The sequence below is a fragment of the Tripterygium wilfordii genome, chromosome 11 (genome assembly GCF_013401445.1).
Source record: "Tripterygium wilfordii isolate XIE 37 chromosome 11, ASM1340144v1, whole genome shotgun sequence".
NCBI lineage: Eukaryota > Viridiplantae > Streptophyta > Magnoliopsida > Celastrales > Celastraceae > Tripterygium > Tripterygium wilfordii.
In genome coordinates this window covers 4349465-4366821 of record NC_052242.1, presented here as the reverse complement: position 1 = coordinate 4366821, position 17357 = coordinate 4349465, and the positions used below count along the sequence as shown (strand labels likewise).

The 17357-nt window shown below is 38.2% G+C and overlaps 2 protein-coding genes and 1 long non-coding RNA gene across 6 annotated transcripts; 2 read left to right on the top strand and 1 right to left on the bottom strand.

Moving 5' to 3' along the window:
• The first annotated feature begins 2740 nt into the window (after positions 1-2740).
• On the top strand, positions 2741-7135 carry LOC120009648 (protein kinase PVPK-1-like). Of its 2 annotated transcripts, XM_038860306.1 has the most exons (3): positions 2741-3023; positions 3616-4801; positions 5875-6748. In XM_038860306.1, the coding sequence occupies exons 2-3, from the start codon at positions 3636-3638 to the stop codon at positions 6746-6748; spliced, it is 2040 nt and encodes a 679-aa protein (XP_038716234.1). In that variant the 5' UTR covers positions 2741-3023; positions 3616-3635. The 2 variants fall into 2 exon arrangements, with proteins under 2 accessions (XP_038716234.1, XP_038716235.1); XM_038860307.1 differs by lacking the exon at positions 2741-3023 and having other exon boundaries at positions 3636-4801; positions 5875-7135.
• A 4114-nt stretch (positions 7136-11249) lies between these two features.
• On the top strand, positions 11250-12284 carry LOC120009681. The gene is made up of 2 exons (XR_005470729.1): positions 11250-11318; positions 11956-12284. It is a non-coding gene; the product is annotated as an uncharacterized LOC120009681 (long non-coding RNA).
• Positions 12230-17027, bottom strand: LOC120009680 (probable leucine-rich repeat receptor-like protein kinase At1g35710). 3 transcript variants are annotated; one of them, XR_005470728.1, is made up of 4 exons: positions 13540-17027; positions 13129-13464; positions 12619-12665; positions 12230-12508 (listed from the first exon to the last, which is right to left on the bottom strand). XR_005470728.1 is itself a non-coding variant. In XM_038860355.1 (2 exons), exons 1-2 carry the CDS (start codon positions 16961-16963, stop codon positions 13160-13162), a joined length of 3729 nt encoding a protein of 1242 aa, XP_038716283.1. In that variant the 5' UTR covers positions 16964-17027; the 3' UTR covers positions 12230-13159. The 3 variants fall into 3 exon arrangements, 1 of the variants encoding a protein (XP_038716283.1); XR_005470727.1 differs by having other exon boundaries at positions 12619-13464; XM_038860355.1 differs by having other exon boundaries at positions 12230-13464.
• Between the last annotated feature and the right edge of the window lie 330 nt (positions 17028-17357).

Genomic DNA, 17357 nt, shown 5'->3' with positions numbered 1-17357 from the left:
TTCTAATCTTCTTATATTACTAGGTTCAAGTGTGGTTCTTGAATCAATTCATGAGGAGACTTTGCTTTCTTGATTTGGTGAAACTAACAAGTTTCAAGGTAAGGTTTCTTGACTCAAATTGTTCTAATTAAGGTTGGTTTGGGATGGAAATAATATTGTGATAGAATTTTAATTGTTTAACCTTGAAAAACTAAGGTAGAATGTGAATATCTAGGAAATGGGTTAGATTGTGGAGTATGGAATGTGGGACCTGAATGGGTTGGTGAATATGAAAACTTAATGGAGCTTATTTTAATGAAAATATTAGTGAATTGGCGTGGAGTGTACGTTGCTTTCTCGGTGAGGATTGCGAGTTCACTTCGAGGTAGGGATTTCTTACCCTTTGTATTTCGAAACACTTTCAAGCCACGGAATTGCTAGAATGGTAAACTTTGGTTTCCGCCTTGATTTATTTTGAGGGGAAACAAGCCTTGATAGTTTACCATTATCTCTTCTTCTATTATTGTTCATGTTGTGATTCTATTGTACAAATGAATGACCATTGGAAAGCTTGGTCAAAAACCGAGCTTTGTATGACTCTTCATGCATCTTGATGAGTGTCTATGTATGTATGTATATATTTATTGCACTTATGGCACGTTCTTTTTAAAGATTGCATAATAGATGCATGGTAGGTTCCAAGTGTGGACTTGGGGCTTATGTTAGGTGTTGGATATTATTTGAGCACGTGCGTGGATTATGGATAGGAGCCTTGTGATGGTCATAGTCCATAGGATTCCTGTAGCGGTATTTATTACTGCACGCTACCTAGTTATCCGACACTAGGCCAGGCATGGCAGGTTGAGATATCATTATGGGGCCAGCAATGAGTGGTTGTGACAACACACGTGCCCAACCTTCTCTCTAGTGGTTTGATGGATGATTGGTATTCGTTTCTTCGTATTGGTTGGATGCTAGAGAGAGATGTAGCGCGGGTGGATTCTTGTCGACTTATCTTCGTAGGGCAGGAATCTGATCCGCCGGCTTGGGTGTCATTGGAGGCGGATATGGAGATTCGGTTACGTTGATTGCGTGCATTTGTTATTGCATTGCATATTGTTGCATCGATTATACATTGTTACTCTTTTAGCCTTATTATTCTTTTCTTGTGCTCTACTGTTTTGTCCCTACTGAGCCTTCTACTCACCATATTTATTTTTCCTCCCCACAGGTGAGACAAGATCTAATACACAAGTTACGAATTAGAAGGAGGATGCGTGATGATGGTGGCCTGGACTTTTGTTTATTCTTTTGTGTGTTTGTGGTTCATGTGTGTGGTTATATATCTATGGATATATATATATGACTTATTGTTTGCATGCCACAGTTGTGTGAGTAGGTTGTTGTACTTAGAGTTATGTTTATGTTTTGGACGTGGATTGTATTTGGTTAGTCGAGAGTGGTGTCCTGTGACTACTGGTGATTGATGACAATGATGAGATGTGTATGACTATGGACCGTGAGGGTCGGTTGACTTTTGGAACTGTTAGGCGCTATTTGGTTTATTGTATGTTTGTTTACAGGTTGAGTTCTCCAATTTATGGGGAGATATTGCCGAAATTTTTAGTGAGATTATAATAACTTGTGACATAGCACGTGAGGTGCACGTTTGTGTTGTTGTTGTCATTTTCTTCACGCTCCACGGATCAGGGCGTGACAAACGGTGGACACATTCGGTTCCTAAAGTCGTCAGATTCCGACAACATTTTTGATCGAACAAAAGGTGGGTTAGATACTCTTCGTCGAGATGAGTCCATTGGCGATGTCAGTTTCCTCCAAAGGTGGTCGGATCTAAGACACCACTGTTTTCACATTTGCCTAGATCTAAGACATCTCCACTATTGTCACGTTTGCCTCCATTTCCACCACTGCCACTATCCGCCTCCGTCTCCACCACTATCATTGTCCGCCACCATCGTCAGTCGCTCCTTCACCACCGTCGCACCTCCACAATCATCTTCTTCATTTCTTATTCTTCTTATTTTTATTAGTCTTAGTCTTCGTCTACATCTTATTAGATCCGAGATGTAATATGAGATCTGAGATCGTAATATGAGTTCGATCTGAGTACATACAAATATGAGATCATATGTTATTGTTTCAATGTTATTACATATCTAAGATCGTATGTTATTGTTTGAAATAGTAACATCATCATGTTACTGTTACAAAAATTAATATTAGACTAATATTTATCTACATTAGCATGTTAATGTATTGACATTGTGATGTAGTACCATGTATTATATAGATCAGATATTTTTTTATGGTCATTTGTTCCAGTAAGAAAAATGACAAGCGTTTTGTTTATTATGTTATTATTTGAGACAATAACATGAACATGTCTGAATGATTTGGTAGAACTTGACATATTGTTTTAGATCCTACACTCATAAATTTAAGAAAATCCTGAATGAAAGTCATGTAAGAGATGAAGAAGAAAGGAGGCAGAAGAAAGAAAGATGTAGAAGATATTGGAGGAGGAAGAAAGAAACGCGAAATATTTTTGGGAGAAAGAATGATAAGGGGTAGAAAAATAATTAGATATTCAACGGTTACTTTTATATGGATGTATTTTTTATTTGACCTAAATGTCAAAAAACACGATAATGGATACCCACTTGACATTTTCCGTTTTCCACAAGAAAATAGTGAAATACGGTTTTTCTTGTGAAGTTGGCTTTGTTTTGTCTGTTAATCCTCGGGCGAAAGATAACAGGATTTAACTTTTCACTAGGAAGACAAAAATTATACACAAATAAATAAATATAATCTAATCCTTCGATTATCAATTTTTTTTCTTTGTTTTCTTTCTTGTTTCGATCGGATCTGAAGAGCTCTTCGGAGAACCGGAAAGGCAAGGGACACCACTCAATGACTCAACATCTACAACAGCTTTACGGAAAAAAGTTGTTTCTCTTTCTCTCTTGGTGAGGTGTCCAGTCATGAGACTTTGCTTGCTCTGCAATGCCATCTCTGATTAGGTACTATTTTAATTATTTGCTTCTTTGTCAATGTCACATTTTCACTCGTTTTTCTTCTCGTTGAGGTTTTTCCTTTTCTGGGTTTGTTCAGTTTGCTTTGTTTCTCAGTCACTGTGTGTGCGATTGTCTGAGAACAAAATCAATTTGGGATTTGAAATCTTTGTGTTATCTGATTTTTTAGTTTATTTTCTTTAATGTATTGGAGAAGCAAACGTGAAGTATTGGGTTTTGTAGGATTTTTGAGAATCTTTAGTCTTTGCGATGTTTTGAAGGATTAGATACTGACATTCATTTGGTTGTGAATGACGGTTCATATGTTTGTAGGTTTCTTGAAGTGTCTTGGGCGTTTATTTGTTGATTATGGTCCCTGTAATGGATCTTAGCAGATTCAGTGAATTTTTGATTTGTTTGAATTTGATTGTCCTTTAAATTCACGGCCTTGTTCGAAGTTTCAAAAGCCTGGTTATTGTAACTGTTCTTTGATCGTATCTAGACATTTATGTAGGAAGATTTTTTAATTAATGGTTTGGTATAGGGGCTATCGATAATAGCTGCCCAAAATGGCTGTACTTAGTTGGATTTTGGTTGGCAGTGCTGGTGTTGAATTCCTAGATGGAGTCACTCGTTGCTGGAGTTAAATCTTCATTGCAGACTCAACTTTCTGCATCTACGGTAGCCAGTAACCCTCCTTCCACTTCTGGGACCCCTACATCATCTCGGCTGGCATCTCCGAAACAATGTAGAAATGAAGTGCCTTCTAGCTCATCCTATTCAGCTGGTCACAATCATGGAGTGAATTCAGTTCGCCTTCTGAATGGATCTGCAGTCAACCATAAGCATATGCGTAAAGCAACCCACAATGGTATGCAGAAGGAGGAGTTACCCAATATGGCAAAGCATTTTTACAATTCAAATAAGGGGAAATCAGAATGTGTGAGCGCAAATGATGTCTATAATAAAGCAGCAGAAACTTCTTCGCGGAAGAAGGTGCTGATGGTTGAAACCAGATCCTGTATCAAGCAACCTGTTGATGATCCTGAGAATGCGAGTTTTGTTAGCATGCTGGAATCAGAAAGTATTGTCTCGGGCCCATGTCAAGGAGGTATCGAGCAGTTGAACAGCCTTTTGGCATCTCAGCCAACAATAAACTTGTGTCCAAGTCCTTCAAATAGTGTCTGTACTGCAACTCTATATGCCGAAGCCAAACAGAGTTTCACTAACACAGAGGTAAGCGAATGTGAGAGTGGCATCGAAAAGTCTGGTGAAAGTGGTGAAGCTAGTTACTCTTGTGATATCGACAGCAGGAAAACGAGCATCTATAGAGGAAGCACTGGTAGTGACCTTAGCGATGAAAGCAGCTCTAGCAGTTTAAGCAGTGCCATGTACAAGCCTCATAAAGTGAATGATATAAGATGGGAAGCGATTCAGGCTGCCAGAACTCATGTGGGTGTGCTGGAATTAAAGCACTTCAGATTGTTGACGAGTTTGGGATGTGGAGATATTGGGAGTGTTTATCTGTCAGAGTTGACAGGCACTAGAACTTATTTTGCAATGAAAGTTATGGATAAGGCGGCCCTGGCAAGTAGAAAGAAGGTACTTAGGGCCCAAACCGAAAGAGAGATATTGCAATCCCTGGATCATCCATTCCTGCCAACTTTGTATTCACACTTTGAGACAGAGAAGTCATCTTGCCTAGTGATGGAATACTGTCCTGGGGGGGACTTACATGCACTCAGGCAAAGACAGTACGGGAAGTATTTTCCAGAGCATGCTGCACGGTTAGGAATCCCTTAGCCTTTTTCTCCTTTCCTTTGTTTTTCCATGAATTTGGTCATTATGTTTAGCTGCGAACAAACTGTCAACTGTGTTGTTCTTGATGTGCAATATAATTCTTCATCGTTTGAAATAAAATTTTACTATCTTGATCACTTAAAGTAACATTATAACCCTTAAAGTAACATTATAACCATAGAGGAGTTTGAGAAAAGACAATATTTTGGTTTTAATGCAAGTTTCAGTTAAGTTTGTCTAGAAGAAATCTTCTGCGTAGGATCTTGAGGGACTCAGCAGTCTTCCGTATTCACACTATTTTATTGTGATTTCTGGATAACTTATTTTGTGCATAGTGTTGAATCAGAGTCATCTTTTGTTTCCGAGCCTTTTGGAAATCAAGTTATATGATGTAGTAGTTAACTGCACTTTGCCTTAATAAATTAAATCTCTTGAGTCAACTGGAACGTTTTCATATTGTAACTTGGTATTTCTACCTTTTCGTAATATGGTACTTTTGTTAGCATTCCTTCTCATGTATTTGAAGAGCTTTCCTACTTAAATTAGTCATGCCACCATTTGAAAATGGTGTACCACTTTTGTGTCCAGTTTGTGTTACCTTTGATATGCAATTCTAAGATTTGTCAGCTAGCCTTGGACCCGTATGTGATTTGCTCTTATAACCCTTCATTGGGATGATTCATACCTTATGTAGTACTTGTTGCAGAGTGAAGACAACTGCGTTGTCTTCTTTCCTTCCACATACTTGGGATTTTCAATTGGCACGGTTATCAATTGCTAAGTTCAATGTGCTGATCCTCTTTATATACATAGAATCTGTTATATGTGATATAATGTTAAAGGCTTTGTACAATAAATTGCCACAAATCCAGTTTTAAAGTCTGTAAAGTAATCAAAACAAGTAGAAGTGAATGATTTTGGATAAGAATTGCATCCTTATATCCTGTTGGAGTCATATTCGTGTTTTCACTAATGTGTCATTTGATATGTCTTGCAAATGAAACAAAAGAATTCATATGTATCAGATGTGGTGCTATAATTTAGTCCTCTACATATGCAGGTTTTATGTAGCTGAAGTTCTCCTTGCTTTGGAGTATTTGCATATGCTTGGGATCATCTACAGAGACTTGAAGCCCGAGAACGTTTTGGTGAGGGAAGATGGGCACATAATGCTTTCAGATTTTGACCTATCTCTAAGATGTGCTGTCTGCCCCACTCTAGTCAAATCATCAAACTCAAGCTTGGAGCCAAAAAAATCGGGATACTGTGTGCAGCCTGCTTGTGTTGAACCTAGTTGCATAATACAGCCGGATTGCATTCAACCATCATGTTTTGTCCCACGCTTCTTATCTGGCAAGCCTAAGAAAGGGAAAAAGAACAAACCAAAGAATGAGATCTACCATCAAGTGAGCCCTCTTCCCGAGCTCATTGCCGAACCTACTAATGCCAGATCAATGTCCTTTGTGGGTACACACGAGTACTTAGCACCTGAAATCATTAAAGGTGAAGGTCATGGAAGTGCTGTAGATTGGTGGACGTTTGGGATCTTTCTCTATGAGCTCTTGTTCGGTAAAACTCCTTTCAAAGGAGGAGGAAACCGCGCTACTCTCTTTAACGTGGTTGGTCAGTCTCTGAACTTTCCAGAACATCCAACTGTGAGCTTTGCTGCTCGGGACTTGATAAGAGGTTTACTTGTGAAAGAACCACAACATCGGCTAGCTTATAGACGTGGAGCTACTGAAGTGAAACAGCACCCATTCTTTCAGAATGTGAACTGGGCACTCATTCGCTGTACAAATCCGCCGGAGGTACCAAAACCGGTTGTGTTGGATTTCTCTCCAAAACCCGACACACCAAAAGCACCCGCAACTAACGAGGTGCCAGGAATAGATGTCAAACCCTCAGGTAATTATTTAGAGATTGATTTCTTTTAGTACTTGTGATTGTTTTTCTTTTTCTTTCGAACCCGACTTGTCATGTAATGTGCAAGGGGATGTAAATTTGTTGTACCTTTGATAAGCACATGTAACTGCTCCTGAAAAGTGAAAACAAAGGCATCATTAGTAGCGCCAAGGAATTCAAGCGCACTGAAATGAGAAATGAAGTTCTCCTTTAAAAAAAGTCATCATTCTGTAAATCCTGTCACCACGGTTGGAATTCCTGGAAACTCATATAGTTCTTAATATTGAGATACATACTTGTATTACATGCATGATTATGAACGTTTATAGTAAAAAGTGATTGATCTTGATGTTGACTGCGAATGCAACAAAGAAGGCAAGCATGCTGAGCTTGGAATAATATTTGTCGACATTTTTGGACGATGACTGTGTGCTTTAGACATTATGACTCTAAAAACAGTGGATGTCTTGAGACTTTTGTTTTGTGTATTATATAAATTTTCAAATGTGTCAATTGAACATACTGAAGAACAAGCTTTCTGTTATAATGTGAAGGCAACAGAGAGTATGCGGGACTCAAATACACAGGTCTCTTTCTATAGCTCATCAGTGATACAATGTATCATGCGATTTGGTAGTGCATTGCATGTGAAATCTTATGTAGTGCATGTAATCAGGAATATAGCTCCAAGGAAAATACCGAGAAAGAATCACTGTTTCTTAGTTAAATAAAAATTAAATTGCATCTGGCACCTCGCGGCTTTTGCGTTTGAGTTCATAATTGACTTCAAGCATAATCCAGTTCTTATCTTGTGGGTTATTGCTCGAGTTACTTGTTTATTTGATGGATACTTGGGTTCCTGCCTTGTGACATTTAATTCGAGTTCCTAAGTTATTTGAACACTTTGAATTGCTCGTGAGTATCCTATCGGCTTTTACGAACATTGGTTTTGGATGAAAATTTTTAATTTAAGATCAAAATTACTTTTGACACCTTGTGGCTGTTAAAGTTCAGTTCATAATATACTTCATATATTTTTGAGTTCTTAGTTTGTGAGTTTTTGTTTGAGTTAATTGTTTACTTAACGGATACTTGAGTTTCTACATTATGGCATTTAACTCATGTTCCTAAGTTATTTGATGTGCTCTTGAGTTTCTATTTATTGGTTTTCGATGAATTTTTTTTTGTAGTTTTCTTTTTAAAATACAAATTGAATCTAATACCTTGGCGATTTTTACGATTGTGTTCATAATTCATTTTAGGCGAAATTGAGATTTTAAAATTGTTTGACTGGATTAACTCCTGATACCAAATAGATGGAGTCCACAAACTTCATGGCCGTTTCATACACACATGCTTTCATTAAAAGCTCTCTCCCTTCCAAGCTCACATTTCATTCCAAACACCAAAGAAAAATGAAAGATATTGCAATTAGCCAGATGAATAATTTTTTTTTATATACCATAGAAAAATATGTTTGCGATTAAAATCGAACATTGAACACATATGTCTTGATTACTAATCGAGCCATCTCTCGTCAGTCAGATGGGATCAGACAAATGCAAAATATATTGATTTGAGGTGTTAAATAGCAAATTTTTTTTCTCTGTCTGTCACAGTACAAGGAATCTTATTTGATTCTCAAAATGGTTTGAGTGGGGTAACTCCTGACACCAAACAGATGGAGTCCACGCCCAATCATTAAGACCCATTGTTCATGGGCTGTTTCATACACACGCTTAAAATAAAGCCCACGATCCCACATTTCATTCCGACATCAACGAAGAATGAAAGATGTTATTATGGCAAGCAATCAGCCAAATGGATAGTTCCAGCTGGAAACTTCATTTACAGCATGTCAAACAAGCTTTTGATATACTTGAACAGAATCAGCTCCTAGTGAAGAGACAAAAGTGCACTTTTGACCAACCTACTGTGGAATACTTAGGCCATATTGTTTCCAGAGGAAGGAGTTTCAGCTGATCCTACTAAGATTCAGTCAATTATTTCTTGGCCTATTCCTGCCACTCTTAAGGATTTTAGAAGTTTTTTGGGTTAACTGGGTATTATAGAAAATTTATTCCAGGTTATGGGAAAATTTGTCAACCTCTATATCAGTTGACCAAGAAGGGTGCTTTCCAGTGGACTAATATGGCCAAAGAAGTTTTTGAGCAGCTAAAAAAACTTATGATTTCACCTCAGGTACTTGCCTCTCCTGACTTTTCTACTACTTTTGAATTGGAGTGTGATGTTTCAGGAGGGGGTATTGGAACTGTGTTACAGCAAAAAGGGAGCCTTATTGCTTTCCTAAGTCATTCTTTAGGACCAAGGAATCAGTCACTCTCTACATATGAGAAGGAAATGATGGCTATAGTTACTGCAGTAAGAAAATGGCAAAACTACCTTCAGGGGAGACATTTTATCATTAGAACTGATCATGACAGTCTTAAGTATTTTTTGAATCAAAGAGCAACTAATCCTTTTCAGGAAAAATGGGTGATTAAATTGTTGGGTTATGATTATGAGATTCAATTCAAGCATGGCCATGAGAATATAGCTGCTGATGCTCTATCTAGGGTGCATGGTGCATCACTCTTGCAAGAACAACCTGTTGATCAATCTATTGTGGAGTGTAAAGCTATTTCTTATCCATATTTTGGTTGGATGGATGACTTGAGGAGACATATAGAACAAGATGAGTGGATTTTGGAGAAGATGAAAGAAATAAGGACTTCAGTTGATTCTGGACAGCAGTCTTCTTAGATTGTGGATAATGGTTTCCTGAAATATAAATCTCGGATTGTAATCAGTCCTACATCTAATTGGAGAGAGAAGTTATTCCAAGAGTTCCATGCTACTCCAAAGCTGGTTATCCTAGGGTTTGAAGACTTATCAAAGAATAAAAAGGGGCTTTTACTGGTTAGGCATGAAGAAAGATATAAAGGATATGGTAGCTACCTGTCCAATTTGCCAACAGCATAAGTATGAGACTGTTTCTCCTCCTGGATTCTTGCAACCATTGCCTATATTCCTAAGAAAATATGGCAAGATATCAGCATGGATTTCATAACAGCTTTGCCTAATTGCAAAGGAAAATCAATGGTGATGGTAGTAGTGGATAGACTTACAAAATATAGCCACTTTATAGCATTATCTCATCCTTATATAGCAGTGGGGGTTGCTCATTTATTCATTGAACACATTTTTAAACTACATGGCATGCCTGTCACTATTGTCAGTGACAGGGATCCAATATTTCTCAATGCTTTTTGGAAGGAGTTTTTCCATCTGCAGGGATCCAAGTTATGTATGTCTTCAGGCTACCATCCTCAGAGTGATGGTCAAACAAAAGTGGTAAACAGATGCTTGGAGACCTATCTCAGGTGTTTTGCTAGTTTACAGCAAAGACAATGGGTGCAGTGGCTCCCTTGGGCTGAGTGGAGCTACAACACTACCTTCCATACAGCTACAAAGCCAACACCATTTGAATTGGTATATGGCTGTAAGCCTCCTCATGTTACTACATATGAATTAGGAACTGCTAAACTAGATGTGTTGGAGAAATGTTTGCTAGAAAGGGATAACATGTTGGATATGTTAAGACATAATCTTAATCTGGCTCTGGAAAGAATGCAGCATCAGGCCAACAAACATAGGTCTGAGAGAGAGTTTGCAGTTGGAGATCTTGTTTACTTAATGCTCATTCCATATCAGTTGCCTTCTTTATCCTCACATTCATTCAACAAAGTTGCAACTGAGATTTTATGGGCCTTATGAAGTTTTGTTCAGGATTGGTTATGTTGCTTGTAGGTTGAAATTACCTGAGGGTTCTAAAGTTCACCCTGTATTCCATGTGTGTTGCTTGAAAAAACATTTAGGAGCAGCAATACAACCTAGCATTCTGCTACCTAAAGTGACTGATACTAGTTTGGTCCGGCAGAGTCCTCTAGCTATTTTGGATAGGAGGGTTTACAAGAAGGGCAATGTTGCTGGTGTGCAGTTATTACTTCATTGGGAGGGCCATAATGTAGAAGAGGCTACTTGGGAGGATCACAGTGACTTCAAGAACAAATATCCTACATTTCCTTTATAGTAACTTGATTGTGGTTGGCAAGTATTCTAGTATCTTGATTGAATTGTAGTAACCTTGTGGACAAGGTTGTGCTCAAAGGAGGGGTACTTGATAAGCTTCAACTGGTGAATGGTATTGTTGAAGATTCTGAGTTAGAAGGCACTCTCGAAGGAAGACTCTGGATGGTATTATGGTTACAAGAGTTAGTTAAGTTTCTGTTAATAGACTTAACGATAGTTTGTTGTAATTGAGAGTTTAGTGTAACGATGTCAAATCTTGTAACTAACTCTAAAGTTGTCATTACTTGATTGGCTAGTTTAGTAGTTAAATACTCATTAATGTAATAGAGTTTGGCAGTTTTATGAATACAAAACTTTCTGGTTTTCCTATTTCCATCTTCCTTTGCAAACTTCCACCGCCATTACCCTATTCATTTCCATGGGTGGTTAAGGTTTGAAAGAGGATAACAAAGCTTCCCCGACGACGAACACCGATGTGAGACATCGGACAGCTTAACATCTCGCGATTAGGTAATTAGTGAAAATCTCATCTTGGCTAACCTAATTTCAGTTCTGTTCCATCGAGCTTCTCATTAGGTTATTGGTCCTTCTCTCCCTCTCTCTCTTCTTGCAGTACAGAAAATTGTTAATAATATCATCTATTTTCTATGCCTTGGCTACTGGACAAGAGACTTCAAGTTTCCAATGGCTTTTGGAATGGAACCAGATATCGTATTATTATATAGGTGGGCAGAAGTGAGACGCAGATTTGTTAGACCCACCGAGTTGATTGTTGTTCAAATCTAGCTAGATCAAAATCAAACTTCAAATTTCCTATTTCCAGAGGAATGAAACTATTTAGCTGATTTTTCTACAACATGCCAATTGCAGGCAGAATTTGCGCTGATGGTTTATTAGTTGACAAATTAAGGTAGAATCAATCTTAAGAAGAGCACTTGCTTCCTCAGTAGAATCGAAGGCAACGATAAGAAACAAACTAAGCACAAGGATAACGGATAGTTTACAAAATTCATGAGTATCATCTACACGAGAGAAAGAAATCCATAATCGGGTGTGCATGATTCACCCTGTCATATTATATACTTAAAGCTTTTAATATAGGTCGATGATGTTTGCAAGTCTGAGATTTATTTGTTTCCGAGTGTAGGAGCTCTGGAATTTCCTGCTATGTTGCATGCATGCTGAGGACTGATTTGTTTGTCGTCTTCAACAACATTGACAAAGTGATGCTTGGTTCTTTGAGGCCAAACCTTACACCTTGTGCAAATGTAAGTAAGATGCTTATGTGAGTACGATATGTAAGTATGATTTATTTGTTTCCCGTTTCCAGGATGGTCCAAGTTTAGGCTTTAGTCTATATGAATATTAGAGAGGAGCAAATTATTTATTTTGACAAAAATTTATCTCCAAACAATGCAAAATAGGCTAACAGTGACTTCTAACTTCACTTGAAATGGATTGATGGAGTTACAATTATTTTGTTCATCACATGTAAATTTACGATTTTATTAATTAAATAGTCACTCATCACTCATTGCTCAAATACTATTTGGAGATGTTCTTACATGTTATTCCAGTAATCTCGTAATTTGCTTTCTTAACCACACAACAAAACTTCAATACTTCCAAAAGGCAAAATTCAAGTTTGCATAGCGTTCATCAGTTTAGGCCATGATAAACCCTCACCCTCCTGCAGCCACCTGTTCAGAGATTCAAAGCACAAGTCATAAGAATCTAAAAATATAATTAAACTATATAACCTGAAAGCTGAAACATCAATTCTACCTCATTAACTACATTCACAAATTACCTTCTCAATAAGTGAGCGTAAGGTTTCTTCTTTGTTTCCATCAGCAGCTTCAAGCACAAATCAACACAAACCAACAGTAAAAATCAGTACCAACAACAATACATCCATTTCAAACCAATTCTCCTCAATCTATATTGACAGTTGACACCCTCCGACTTGACAAAGTATTCATGGTAGTACTCCACTCTCCCGAACTTGACAGTTTCTACAAATGCTTAAACAAAAGCTTTGTTTTTTCCAATCCATACTCTAGGGTCCTCAAAAAAACTTAGTATCTGTTGGGTAGACGGTGCACATTTATTGCATCCTCAAATGCATATATTGTACATATGCCAAGACACTATTAATGAACTGCTAGATAGGCATTGAGATGTGTCATTAAATAATGAAAGTCACTTGTATATATGGATATATAGCAACCTATGGCTTTTATCATACAAGAAAGAAAAATCATTAACATTGAAGAAAGTAGCAACATATGGCATATGAAATACGAGATAGAAGTAAAACCTTTCACAAGCCACGATGACCTTCCAAATATTCAGTCGGAGAGTAACTTAGAAACAAGTTGCATGGGCGGCCTACATTGTGGATTCACATCTAAGCATGAAACGGCCACCTCCATGATGCGGTTCAGTTTATCAAAAACCTTGTACCGCGGAGGTGAAAGGCGTTGGTCTAACAAATCATTAAGTTTAATTTGTAGAGTAGTAGATGAAGATGAAGATGAAGATGATGCACTTGACATGATATCACCTGGATGACTCCCTTTCAGAACTTCTAGTGTCAACACTCCAAAACTATATACATCACACTTTTCAGTCACCTTCATCGTATAAGCAAGCTCTGCAAATTAGAACAAATGGTGAATATGATTCTATACATTAAAATTTTCAATATAACATAGGTATGTAAATTTACCTGGTGCAATGTATCCATGTGTTCCAGCTAGTGTTGACCAATTCGATGATTCTGACCTGAGAAGCTTAGCGGTGCCAAAGTCAGAAACATGAGCTTCATAGTCCAGGTCTAGCAAAATATTTTTGCTCGATATGTCTCGATGAATGATTGGCAGTGACAAATCATGGTGCATGTAAGACAAGGCGTGCGAGACACCTTTGATGACATTCACCCTCCTACACCAATCCAATTCTTTCGCTTCCTCGTCATTGCTGAGAATTTTGGTCAGGCTACCTCTCTGAAGATAATCATAGACTAAGAATGTGTATTTTGAATGTGTGCAGAAGCCATGGAGTTTCACAATATTCCGATGCTTTATCTCTGTTAATGCCTTGACCTCATTGAAAAACTCTTTTTGATCTGCTGAAGTGCCATTGTCAAGTAAACAGTGAAATCTCTTGACAGCTACAATATCACCTAATGGAAGGTTGGCTTTATAGATAGTTCCATGGCCCCCTTCCCCAATGCAGTACGTGACATCAAAATTGTTGGTTGCTTCCATGATCTCTTCAAATTTCACTGCCCTATCAAAAATAGATAATGTAACTGATTGCTTGTCGTTCTCAGGGTCACCCTTCCTTCGTCTTTGGAAATTACAAAACACAAGAATTATCACAAAGCCCATAGCAAGTGCTCCTAAGAGAGGAAACACAACTATAAACACAATCTTATGGCTCTTTGTTGTACCATGTTTATCTTCCTTATGTGACAGTTGACATGGTTGCAATCCACTCACATTGCCACACAATCCTTTGTTTCCTTGGAATGCTTCCGCCGGAGCACTTTGAAATGCTTTGTTGTGTGGAATAGGACCCGAAAGATTATTGAAGGAGAGATTTAGAGTTACCAGGTCTTGCAACTTGATGAATTGTGCTGGTATTTCTCCGATAAGCAAGTTATGACTCAAATCAAGTTCAGAAAGGTGAACTAATTCACTAATTGGAATTGGTATCCTTTGGCTGAATTTGTTGCAGCTCAAATTCAAGTAATGAAGTTTGGACAAAGCTCCAATGCTATCTGGCATAGAACTCAATATGTTCCCCGATAAGTCGAGAATCTGGAGATTGGTAAGTGATCCAATCTCATGAGGAATATCACCAGAAAAATGATTGCCGTTCAAACTCAAATTCAACAAATTAGTCAACTTTCCCAACTCCCTTGGGATCATCCCAACCAAATGATTCATAGAAAAATCAAGACGATATAACTGAGTCCAATTTCCAATCTCTGGAGGTATCTTACCGCTCATGTTATTCCCGGCAATCCATAGAGTGTCTAATTGTGAGCATAGACCCCATTTAGGTGAGATTTCTCCGGAAAATCGATTGTGACTTATATCAATAATGATCAAGTTTGGATAGACTCCAAAGTCTGCATCTATATTTCCTTCTAGTTGGTTTTCTTGAAGACGAACTCTAGTCAAGCTTGTGCAGTTTCTAATGTCTTTGGGTACTGAGCTTACCAAATCGTTGTTGCTTATGCTAAAACGCTGGAGTGATCTACCGCTACAAATAATTTCTGGTAAGTGACCAGTGAGCAGGTTGTCAAACAAAGCAAGAGATGTCAACTTCGTCAAGTTTCCTATTTCTATAGGAATGGACCCAGAATATAAACTTCGACTGAGATGCAATCTCTCTAACCTGCTCAACTTTCCAAGGGAAGCTGGAAGTGAACCACTAAGTTGATTACTACTCAACTGCAAGTGAAGAAGGCCTGTCAAGTTTCCAATCTCTTTAGGAATGGTGCCAGATAGAGTGTTATTGTATAGGTAAAGATAATAGAGACCTCTTAGACCATCAAATGAGGTCGGAATTTGACCATTGAGTTGATTATTGCTCACATCTAGCTGATAAACAGAGCTCATATTTCCTATTTCCCATGGAATGGAACCAGTTAGCTGATTTCGATTTAGTTGAAGGATCCGAACTTGAGTCAACAAGCCAATTCCAGGTGGGATTAACCCCGAAAGTCTATTTATTGACAAATCAAGGTAGACAAGCTTGGAGAGCTTATCAAGTTCTAGTGGGATGGAACCGGATAGTGAATTACTGTTGAGATTCAAGGTACTCAAGTTACTCATATTACCCAAAGAAGTTGGAATGGTGCCACCTAGTTGATTAACATTGAGCACAAGAGACTGAAGATGAGTTAGCTGGCCGAGTATAGTTGGGATTTGCCCTGACAACTGATTGTTTTGTATGTGAAGAGCCGTAAGATTAGTCAACAAGCCAATTCCAGGTGGAATTAACCCGGAAAGTCTATTGAATGACAACTGAAGGATGACAAGCTTGGAGAGCTGACCAAGTTCTGGTGGGATGGAACCGGATAGTGAATTATTGGCGAGATTCAAATTAGTCAACTGACTCATATTTCCAAAAGAAGTTGGAATGGATCCATCTAGAAAGTTGTTGTCCATGAGAACCACTTTAAGGGACTTTAGCTCATGACCTATTTCTTGAGGAATTGAGCCATTTAGTTGATTGGTACTGAGCGCAAGGGACTCGAGATAAGTTAGCTTGCCAAATATAGGCGGGATTTGCCCTGACAACTGATTCTCTCTGAGCAAAAGAGTCACCAGATTAGTTAGCTGGCCGAGTGTAGGTGGGATTTGCCCTGACAACTGATTTTGGTGTAACTGAAGGGCCTTAAGATTAGTCAACAAGCCAATTGCTGGTGGAATTGACCCAGAAAGTCTATTGAATGACAAATCAAGGTAGACAAGCTTGGAGAGCTGACCAAGTTCTGGTGGGATGGAACCAGATAGTGAATTATTGTAGAGATTCAAATTAGTCAGGTGACTCATATTACCCAAAGAAGTTGGAATGGATCCACCTAGAAAATTATTGTGCAGGTGAAGCTCAATGAGGGACTTTAGCTCATGACCAATTTCTTGAGGAATTGAGCCGTTTAGTTGATTATCATTGAGCACAAGAGTCTCCAGATGAGTTAGCTGGCCAAGTGTAGGTGGGATTTGCCCTGAAAACTGATTCCTCGACAAATCAAGGTGGATGAGGTTGGAGAGATGATTGAGTTCAGGAGGGATGAAACCATGAAATGCATTCATGCTAAGATTAAAAGATGAGAGATTGGAAAAAGATGAGAATGAAAAGTTATAGAGCGTACCAAGTATGCCACAACTGGTAAGGTTAATGACAGTGATACTTCCAGCAGTGTTGCAAGAGACACCGAACCAAGTACAATGACTCACGTTGGTTGAATTGAGAATGGACCATGAAGACAAGAGAGGCTGAGTATGGTTTTGAAAACTGGCTTTCCACCTAAGAAGAGCTTGTGCTTCTTCTGTAGAGTCAGAAGCAACAATCAGAAACAGAGTAATCAAAAGAAAAATGGAAAGGAAAAAAAGTGAGAAGGCAATAGGCTTCATTGTGTATGTTTTCTTTCTGGGTGAAGTATGTGATATTGCTACTTCAGTGTCTACCCATATAAATAGGAAGAGTTAGAGCAATTGTAATGGGAATAATTTACTGGGCCAGCAAAAATCAAGATTGAGTCTCATCTCTATTACATAAAAAATCAAGTCAAACACGTATCTCAATACAACTACATCAATAAAACACATCTCTCAATATATCCACATTAGCAAAATACAAATTCCTATACATTTTTCCTTCCCACCCAACATGGAGGCCAACAAATTCTCATTCCCTCCATATTGTCCACAATAAAACTACACCAAAACACAATTTTCCAATACAACCACACCAGCAAAACACATCTCCAAATACAGCCACATCAGCAAAACACAAAACCCAATACAA